We start from the raw sequence: 10038 nt of genomic DNA, 5'->3' as shown, positions 1-10038 counted from the left end.
GAGACACGCCTGAAGAAAGGCCGCTGTCGGCACCACGCGCCTCGTCCATCTTACCTTCTTCCAAGGGAGGAGGGCCTTGCCTGAAGAACCACCGCTGCAGGGCCAGCTATTTTTTGAACACGGAACATAAAGACGACAGGCTCAGAAGCGGTCAAGTGCTTTTGGGAGGTCGCATGGTGCCAGCTGCCATGGTCAGCCCCTCTGAGGGAGAAGGCCGACCCACTGCCACCACGGGGGTCTCGCCCTCCGGGAACGGCACCCCCAGCCCTGCTTCGCCCGACGGAGAAATCTGACGCTCGGGCCCCAAAAGAGGACCATTTGTGATACACCAGAAAGCGGAGAGGACGGGACGGGCGAGGAAGAGGGAAAGAAAACCTACAGAAGACCCACATTAGTTACAGACATTCCTTGCTGTAATAAATTATTTCAGGTCTAAATCAACCAACTCTTTTTTAAAAAGAAAGGTAACATCTTTAGTAATTTAACTCAGGAAGAGAGAGAGAGAGAGAATATTCTCTTTCAAAGAACGGGGGGAACCCAATAAAGGCAAAAACAACTTACTGTTAAAAAATCCTTCAAGTCTCCATTCCTGCTTTCTGGGAGATGTGGATGAGTCTGAAACGCAGCTGCCTGCAAACCTGGAACGTGGCGAGTTCTTCTAAGTTCTGAAGGCCAAGACGCAAAGCCTTCCTCGCAGCACACGGTTTACTCTCGGGAGCAAAGTCCAGTGTGGATCGGGGCCCACAGAGGGCCAGGCAAAGGGTCTCCCTGGCAGGAGGGCCGAGGGGCGCGGCAGCATTGGGGGGCAGAAAAGATGGGGAGAGAGGGGTTGGAAGGAGGTCTCCATGTTTTAAAAAGGATAATAATAATTATAATAATAATTATAACAACAACAACAATAACAAAAACAACCCTTCAAGTCAATTTAGAAACTCAGCTGCCTGAAGATGTCGGAGTATAAGCATCCAATTGGTCTGCCCTCTAAAGACACGCCTTGCGTTTGTCAAGTTCACACACTTTTCTGGAGCAAGGAGTGCCCTTCCTAGCGGAGGAGGAAGAGGAAGAGGGCTCCCCCGCACCCAGGACTCCTTCCAAAGGTAGCTTTTTATATACATATTAATATATATCTATATCTATATCTATATATATATAAAAAGCATTTTCTCTCTTGGCTTCTTGTGTCCCAGGGCATTCAGAATGAGGTCCACAGTGTTTAGAACTTAAATGGGATTCTTGGTTTGGAAGTGTTTTGCCTGAGGCGGCGGCGGTGGCGGCATCAATGGTCCGCTCTGGAGGGGGAACGCTCGCCCCCCACCCCCCCACCCCCCTCCTCCCCCACCCCCTCCCCTCCCCCAAAGAGTTTTAAAGCATGTTGGACTTCAAGAACATGAGTTTGTTCATATCCTCGGGGTTCAGGAGCCGCCGCCTCTTAATCAAGAGGGCTTGTTCACACATATTTACACAATTACTCCTGGCCCCCACCGCCGGCACGGCCAGGAGCCAGAAGGCCAGCTTGGCCAGTTTCGTGTGCTTCTGCGTCACACAGGACCAGTACTGAAAGAGGTCGGGGGGCGCCTGGAAGAGGGGCTCCTGCAAGTAGTCGTAGACCTCGTTTTTGCTGGAGCGATCCTCCTCCTGGACCCCCGGGGAGCCCTCGCCGGAGCCACGTGGCTTTTTGGCGGACGGCTCAAACTCCGGCTCCTCGGCCCAGGACTCCTTCACCTCATTGATCAGCTCGCACACCTTGCCGATGATCTCCTCGTGCTGGTAGGGCGGCACAGGGCGCAGCTTCTGCTGGGGGTCCAGGATCATGGCCACCTTGTGGGCCGAGTGCACCTTGAAGTTCTCCTTCAGGGCCTCCAGGAAGAGATGGCAGAGCTTGCTGACGATGCCCGCGTCGTTGGCCTTGGCGGTGAAGAGCTTCTCCAGCTTCACATAGGTGGGCAGCACCAGCTGCAACGTGGGGCGGCTCTCGCAGCTCAACTCGATGACTGCCTGCTTCACGGGGGCCAAGATGGCTGCCAGGTTGCTGAGCAGGTGCTTGTTGAGGTTCTGGATGAGGTTCATCTTCTTGGCCCGGCTGTAGAACTCGCAAATCTGCTCATAGCGCTCGTGGACCAGCAGGAGGGAGTCTGTGACCGAGAGCCAGCAGGGCGGGGGCGTCGTCTCCTCCAGGGAGCCAAAGGTCTCCTTGGAGATGCCCGCCGAGCCTGCCAGGTCCTCACAGACATTGAGCAGCTCAATGACCTCGTGCATGCTGCGCGCCTGCAGCGTCCGCTTGCTCAGCACGCTCTGCACCACCGAGTTCAAGGCGCAGGCTGAGCAGCGCAGACAGAGGCCTGCCTTCGAGAAGGCCGAGGCGTTCACCTTGCAGTCTGTGACATAGACTGTCCGGATCTCGGGCATCACAAACTCCGACAGGACGTTCTGCACCCAGTGGTGGACCAGGTCACCATTGTCCCGGCCGTCCACCCCCTTGACGCCCAGGACGTAGCTCTTGATGCTGTTGCCCTCTGCCTGGTAGGCCGTCAGGATGTAGCAAGAGTCAGGCCCCACGCTCTGCGAGTGGCAGGTAACCCCAATGCCCAGGCAGGCGTTGCTGCCCAGGGCACAGGTGACCTTCACCTTCACCTGGTTGTACATCCGGGGCAAGTGCTTGAGGGCCAGCGTGTTGAAGTTGCCCAGGATTTCCGTGACTGAGAAGGCCCCATAGCGGGCACCGCTGTCTACCAGCGTCTGTGCCAGCTTGATGAACTCCTTACTGCTCACCACGCTCAGTGTCCCCAGATCAGCACACATCACCCGCAGCAGCCTCTCAGCAATGTTCTGCCGCTCTTTCTCAGGGATGGTGCTGTTGGCCAGGGAGCTGCTGGCTGGCACTGGAAAAGAAGGAGAAAGGGCATTCTTTAGGGCTGTGCTCCTTGTGGCATCCACTGGAGCAGGGAGGAGTACGCTGGCCCACTAAACTGCCCCCCAGAGCATCCCAGAGTGCTCCTGGATAAACCATCATGAGGGGGGACCATTTCACATGGGGATGTGGGAGCAGAGGCCTGAGGACGACTGGGGCTGCTCTGCAACAGTCATGGTTCACACTCTGAAAGCATCCTCTCCCGCTTAGAAGCAAGCAGAGCCTGGCGCTGTAGGACGCCTGAGGAAGAGCCCACAAGTTAATAGGGAGGCTATTCTGGGGGGCAGGCAGAGAGCCCCCGAAGTGGGCACTGCCTGCTCCCCCTCCCGGGATGCCTTGGGATGCACCAACGCTTACAGGTACGTACTGTTGTTGGTGTTGTTCCTTTGGGGCTGCGGTTTCCACTTCTCTTCCACCACTGCTGGAGGTGACCTGGGTTGGTTCGAGGTGACGCTGTTCTCATTGTCAGCTGAGGGAGAGAGACAAACCAGGAGATGGACAGGTTACTCACCTGTAATGGTATTTCGAGTGGTCATCTGCGAATTCATACAAATGGGTTTTACTGCGCCTGCGCAGTGCTGCTCAGAAACCTCTAGAATCACTGGGCAAAGTACACTTTGCAACATATAGAAACTTTTTGGCGGTAACCCCGCCCCCCTCCTATAAAGCCCCGGTTCCCGCTCTTTTCCCCAGTTCCAAATTTTTCCGCCAAGTAGGCGATGTCAACAGAGCCAATCGAGCAGGACACCAAGGGGAGGATGGGCGGGATTTGTATGAATTCACAGATGACCACTCGAAGAAATACCATTACAGGTGAGTAACCTGTCCTTCTTCTTCGTGGTCTCTGCGAATCATACAAATGGGTTTAGACTGGCAAGCTTAGGTCATGGCGGAGGGAGTGTCCTGAAACCAAGCTAGGTTAAGCAATGTGTTTTATTGAACAATAAACCTCAAACCAGTCCAAACATGTATCAGTTACCTTAGTTACCTGAGAGATATTCTACATTATCTACAAGGCAACACAACATCCAAGGCAGGAGAAAACGAACCCTGGATGACAAGGTAAAATGTGTACAACTGTATAAGAACAGTATCATAACATAGATTAGACAGCAGCCTGGTCAATGTAACCCTGAAACCAACACTGCCCTCCCAAAGGCTGCATCCCTCTTAGACCTGGTGTCCAGCCTGTAGTGTTTAAGCCTTACACACATCCTCTAAAGAAACTCCTGCAAGAAAGGCAGAGGATGCCACAACCGCCCTGGTCGCATGCGAGCGTACCCTGGCCGGAGCCGGCTTGCCCAAAAGTTCATAACAGAGGTGTATAGTGTTTGCCACCCACTTTGACAATCTCTGAGATGATACCGGTAGTCCCTTCCTCGGCTCCGAATAACATTGGAATAGTCTCTCGGAGCGGCTCGAACCCGCAGTCCTGTCCAAGTAGAAAGCCAAGGCTCGCCGAACGTCCAGCATATGTAAGCTGCGTTCTTCGGCCGTGGACGGGTTCGAGGCTAAGGAGGGCAAAACAATGTCCTGGCATGTGTGAAAAAATGAAACCACCTTAGGGAGGAAGGTGATATCCGTACGGAGCACCACCTTGTCCCTATGGAACCGAAGGTAGGGCTCATCCCTCCGTAAAGCACATAGTTCACCCGCCCGGCGGGCAGAAGTTATGGCCACCAGGAATACAGTCTTCCAAGTCAATAGTCTCAAGTCTGTTGTGGCCAAGGGTTCAAAGGGCTTGGATTGGAGAGCAGACAGTACCAGATCCAAGCTCCAGGCCGGGACAGGAGCTGAGACCTGGGGATGGAGGTTGTTGCAGCCCTTTAAGAAGTTCTTAACAAGGGGGTCCTTGAAAAAAGAGGGCAGACCATCGTATTGGAAGTAAGCACAAATAGATGAGAGATAGACCTTAATAGATGAGAGGCAGAGCCCCGCATCCACTAAAGACATTAGGAATTCCAGTACCACCGGTACCGTGACACCATCCGGCGGCAGGGCTCTCTCTTCAAGAAAGTGCAGAAATCTCCTCCACTTGGAGGCGTAAGACTTCTGGGTAGCCGGCTTGCGTGCGGCACGAATTACCCTCTGTACCGAGGGTGGGAGTGACATCAGCTGCAGAGCCTCCATGCCACCATCGGTAGCGAGTCGATGTCTGGATGCCGAACTCTCCCTTCCTGGAGAGTGAGGAGGTCTGGCCGCGACTCCAACCGGAGGAACTCGTCGTTGGAGAGGTGGATCAGCGACGGAAACCACGGCTGTCTCGGCCACCACGGCGTGATGAGGATCGCATCGACATGGTCCCTCAACATCTTGGAGATTACCCTGGTGAGGAGGGGAAACGGGGGAAAGGCGTACAGCGTCTCTCCGGACCAATTGAAGGCGAAGGCGTCTCCGAGAGATCTCTCGTGGTGCCTTCGAGAGCAGAACTGGGGGCAATGACTGTTGGAGGCCGTCGCGAACAGGTCGATCCGAGGAGCTCCCCACCGACGGAATAAGTCGCTGACTGTCTCCGGGTGCAACCTCCACTCGTGGCAGGTTGAGGAGGCCCTGCTGAGCTGGTCCGCTAGCGTGTTGTCGTCCCCCGGGAGATGAATCGCCTGTAGTAGGATGTGCCTCTGGATGCACCAGTCCCAGATTCTCAGTGTGATCTCCAGGAGCGTCCTCGACTTGATGCCTCCTTGTTTGTTTAGATAGTACATCACGGTGGTGTTGTCCATTCTGAGAAGGACCACCTTGTCCGTGACGCTGGATTCGAAGGCTCTCAGCGCCTTCTCCACCGCCAACATCTCCAGTGCGTTGATGTGGAGAAGACACTCTTGTCGGGACCACCTCTCCCTTACAGACAGGTCCAGAAGATGGGCGCCCCAGCCCTCCATCGACGCATCCGTCGTTAGGGTCAGCTGTGGTTGGGGCTCGGCGAAAGGCATGCCGACGCAGACGTTGTGGGAGTCTAACCACCACAGAAGAGAGGCGGCGATGGGTCTCGGTACGGTAAGCCATGTGTTTGGAGAGTCCGACATGGGGTTGAAGACTGACAGGAACCAGGTCTGAAGTGGCCTCAGTCGTAGTCTCGCCCAAGGAGTCACGAAAGTTGTGGATGCCATGTGCCCTAAGGCCACTTGGACGTCTCTCGCCCTCACTCTCCTGTGGAGCCGTACGGTGTTCACCGCAGCCGACAAGGTCAAGAATCGGTCTTAAGGCAGAAACGCGGTGCATTCTTCCGAGTCTAGAATGGCGCCGATGAAGCGGACCTGCTTGGATGGTGTCAGGGAAGATTTCTGTAGGTTGACCACCAGTCCCAGATCTGAGAGGAGGAGCAGAGTGAAGTAGACGGCATCCTGAAGCTCTTCTCGGGAGGGGGCTGCCAGCAGCCAATCGTCCAGGTACGGGAAGACTCTGATGCCCTTGCGGTGAAGGAATGCCACAACCGGTGCCATGCACTTCGTGAACACCCTTGGAGCGGTGGCCAAACCAAACGGCAGGACGTTGTAGTAATAGGCGTCGGAGCCGATGGCGAAGGCGAGGAATCTCCTGTGGGAGTCACGAATCCCTATGTGGAAATAAGCGTCCTTGAGGTCGACTGTGGCAAACCAGAAGTCCTGGTGAAGCAATGGTAAGACAAAAGACAAAGTTACCATTCGAAAACGTCGGTACTTAAGAAAAAGATTAAGATGTCTTAAGTCCAAGATAGGTCTAATCCCACCATCCGACTTCGGTACCGTGAAGTACCTTGAGAAGAAGGATCTAGACAACAGTTCGGGTGGGACCGGTGAAATTGCCCCTTTTTGGAGCAGAGAGCGCACTTCGTCGAGAAGGGTGTCCGAGGGGACTGTGGAAATAAAAGCTCCGGTGGGCGGGAGCTCTTCGAACTCGAGGGTATAGCCCCTGCGGACGATGTTTAAGACCCAGGAGTCGGAAGTAATGGAGGCCCAGATGGTGAGATAGGGCCTCAGAATGTCTAAAAAGAACGGAGTGGGATGGACGAAGTGCGCTAGGGATCTTCATGCCCTCTTCTTGGCCTGATCGAAGTCCTGCCGGCGGCTCTTACGGTACCGGGCAGGCTGGTTGCGGCAGCCAGATGAGGAAGAAGACTGGGAAGGATCCCTCTGACGCTGGCCCTGTTGGTTGAATTGACGGTCCTGGTAGAAGGACCTCTGGGACTGACCTTGGTGGTGTTGCCACGGGCGCGAGCGTCTGCGGAACGGAGAGGGCGCCGGGGCCGACATGCCATGCTTTCTCGCGGCCGCTTTCATTCTGAACTTTCTGTTCAGTTTGTCATCCGTCTCCGCATGGAACAGCCCAGAGTCGTCAATCGGCATATCCTCAATGGTGGCCCGAACGTTGGTGTTCAAATCAGAGGCACGGAGCCATGCGTGACGCCGCAAAGCGATCAAAGCTGTCATTGCTCTACCGGAGCACTCCACGATGTTCCTTGAGGCAGTAATTAACCAGCTGCCAATGGAGTGGGTCTCGTCACTAATCTCAGTCAGAGTGCGCTGTACTTCATCCGGGACATCCGGGATAAACGGGGAAATGCCCTCCATAAGGGTCTGAATATATGCGCCCATACAGGCAGCATAGTTAGTGGCCTTGACCACCAAAGCGGCCGCCGAGTAAGATTTCTTGGCCAAGGCGTCGATTTTCTTGGCCTCCTTATCAAGGGGTGAAGAGGCCTGACGCTGGATGGCAGTCTGCTGGGCTCCCTCAACAATTGCAGAGTTCTGGCGAGGGTGAGAGGCCAACCATGGGGCGACCGGAGAAGCCAGCCCGTAAAGGGACTCTATTTTTCGGGGCGGACCCAGAAGGGAAGAGGGGGCATCCCAGGAGCGCTTGACTAGGGTCTCTAACGAAGGCAGGAGTGGTATGGCGGGAGGCGTCGGAACGCGACCGTGAACACGTCTTTCCACCGGGTCCTTGGCGGTCTCATCAGGGTAGGCCAACTCTATATCAAGGGCACGGGACATCTTTATGACGTGCTCACTAAATGACCTCATGTCGTCGGTCGCCGAGGTTGGTTCCGGATGATGAAGCCCCTGTGGGGAATCCTGCGGAAGGTCCCCTTCGTCGGAGGAACGATCAGACTCGGGGAGGGGGTCCGGTTCGGAGTCGGAAGCCAGCAGGTCAACTGTGACTCTGGGCACAGGGCGTTCAGCCGGGCGGTGGGTAGACGGAGCCTGAGTTGACTTAGAAGAGATGGCTACGTCTTGACGCCTATCCTCTCGGTGCCGGTCCCGTGTGGAGGGGAACTTGAGCATGGCTACATCTCTTGGTACTGCCATATAGTACCGGTCGGTCTCGGAATTGTAGAAGTAGGAATCGTCGTCGAGGTCACGGACTGGTGAACATGGCAGGGGGGTGGGCGATCTCCTCCGCTGCATTCGAGCGTCTACCTCCCTCGGGTGCGAGGCCTGAGTCGTTGACTCCGAAAGGCAAGGGGCAGAAGGCACGCCCTCTGCGGCCGAAACGCTGGGGCGGTCGTCCCGAGATGAATGGCGACGCCTATCCACGCCTTGAGAAGAGTGACGGCGCCTGCCTCCGTCAGATGTGGCCCTTGGTGATGGAGACCGGGACCTGGACTGGTCACGCTGAGAGACAGCCTTGGCAGGTGGAGTCGACCTGGCCTTCTTGGATGTCACGACGTCCGAGGTCGAAGCGGAGGAGGGTCTCTTCTTGGTAGACCTCGGCTCCCGCGGGGCGTCGGGTGGGAAGAAGGGAATAGGGAGCTCCGAGACCCTAGATCCCGACTTCGACTTGTCCCTCTTGGTGGTGTCAGCTCCCGATTTAGCAGCCTCAGAGCCCTCCGGCTTAGAAGACTTGGAATGAGCCTTAGAATGCCTGGATGCGTCCTTGGACTTCTTCGGGCTCGAAGATGAAGTCGAAGCCGCTGTGGACGCCTTATGATCTGAAGGTCCTCGCTTCAAAGTAGGCGCTCCAGAGGCAGGGACAGGCACTGCAGACCCCGATCCCCGGGGGTTTTTGGCGGGCTTGGAGGAGGCACTGGGTTGGGCAGAACCATGGGCCACATCAGAGATCAAACTGGGCTCCCTAGAGCCCTGGCCTGGAGTGGCCAATGTAGGCGGAGCGCTGGCCGGGCTGTTGCGCGAGGAGACGGGAGGCAATGCAACTGAGGCAGAAGGTGCTGAAGAAGGACGAGGGCCCACCTCCCGGATCTTCCCTTGGGCAATCGCGGATGTCAGTCGCGACTCCCTATTTTTCCTGGCCTGGGAGGACATGGATTTACATAATGGGCAAGCCTTCGCATCATGGTCTCTTCCCAGACACAGGAGGCAGGATGAGTGTGGGTCTTGGACCGGGACTTTACCCCCACAGACCTCACACTTCTTGAATGGCGGAGACATACTTGCCAAATGCCGAAAATGAGGGAGATCCAAATCGAAATCGAACAGTCCAGTGGTCAAATAGCCGGGGAAATAGAGAAGCCAAATCCAAAAACAGTCCGAAGTCCGAAAAAACCAGTGATCCAAAACGAGCAAAAAACAGTGAGGTTCCAAACAGCAGCCAAACGCGGCGGAAAAAAGGAACTGGGGAAAAGAGCGGGAACCTGGGCTTTATAGGAGGGGGGCGGGGTTACCGCCAAAAAGTTTCTATATGTTGCAAAGTGTACTTTGCCCAGTGATTCTAGAGGTTTCCGAGCAGCACTGCGCAGGCGCAGTAAAACCCATTTGTATGATTCGCAGAGACCACGAAGAAGAAGTAGTAATTCCCTATGGATGCCCATGGCTCAATCCCCTTTTGATGCAATTTTATGGCAGAAAGGCAGAAGAGGGAGCAGAACAGGCACTCAGACTTTCCAGATGCTTCCCGTTTACAGCAGAACGAGCCCAGGCATCAACTCTAAGAGGCTCCTCTGCTGCAGGAACGACATCCACTACAAAGGAATCATGGACAATGGGGGGGGGGGAATCCTAAAGGCATTTTGCCCCACCGGTGGCCAATGATTCTGGGGACTGGAGATGCCAGGGAACAGTCACGGGGCAAGAGACGCATGAAGGAACCTGCAAAGTGCATGCAGAGCCTCTTGGGCTTCAAGCCGTGGGCCAGACGGATGCTGGAGTGGGTGGCAAGCAGTTCCCCAGGCTTTTTCACACAAGGATGTTCTGGTGGGG

The 10038-nt window shown here is 55.6% G+C and overlaps 1 protein-coding gene across 1 annotated transcript in view; it reads right to left on the bottom strand.

Annotated features, from left to right (window-relative positions):
• Positions 1–1355: 1355 nt before the first annotated feature.
• Positions 1356–10038, bottom strand: part of ZNF618 (zinc finger protein 618) — a 41337-nt gene continuing 32654 nt past the window's right edge. Inside the window, exons 13-14 of the mRNA XM_089536823.1 lie at positions 3276–3377; positions 1356–2879 (exon numbers count right to left, since the gene is read on the bottom strand). Coding sequence (XP_089392949.1) covers positions 1363–2879; positions 3276–3377 — 1619 coding nt within the window. The 3' untranslated portion in view covers positions 1356–1362. The remainder of the gene's footprint in view (positions 2880–3275; positions 3378–10038) is intronic.

This window comes from Sceloporus occidentalis, unplaced genomic scaffold (assembly GCF_023333645.1).
Source record: "Sceloporus occidentalis isolate IW3139 unplaced genomic scaffold, rSceOcc1.0.p SCAF_8, whole genome shotgun sequence".
In the NCBI taxonomy this organism is placed as follows: Eukaryota; Metazoa; Chordata; class Lepidosauria; order Squamata; family Phrynosomatidae; genus Sceloporus; species Sceloporus occidentalis.
Note: the sequence above shows the minus strand (reverse complement) of the source record. Positions and strands in the feature narration are given on the sequence as shown.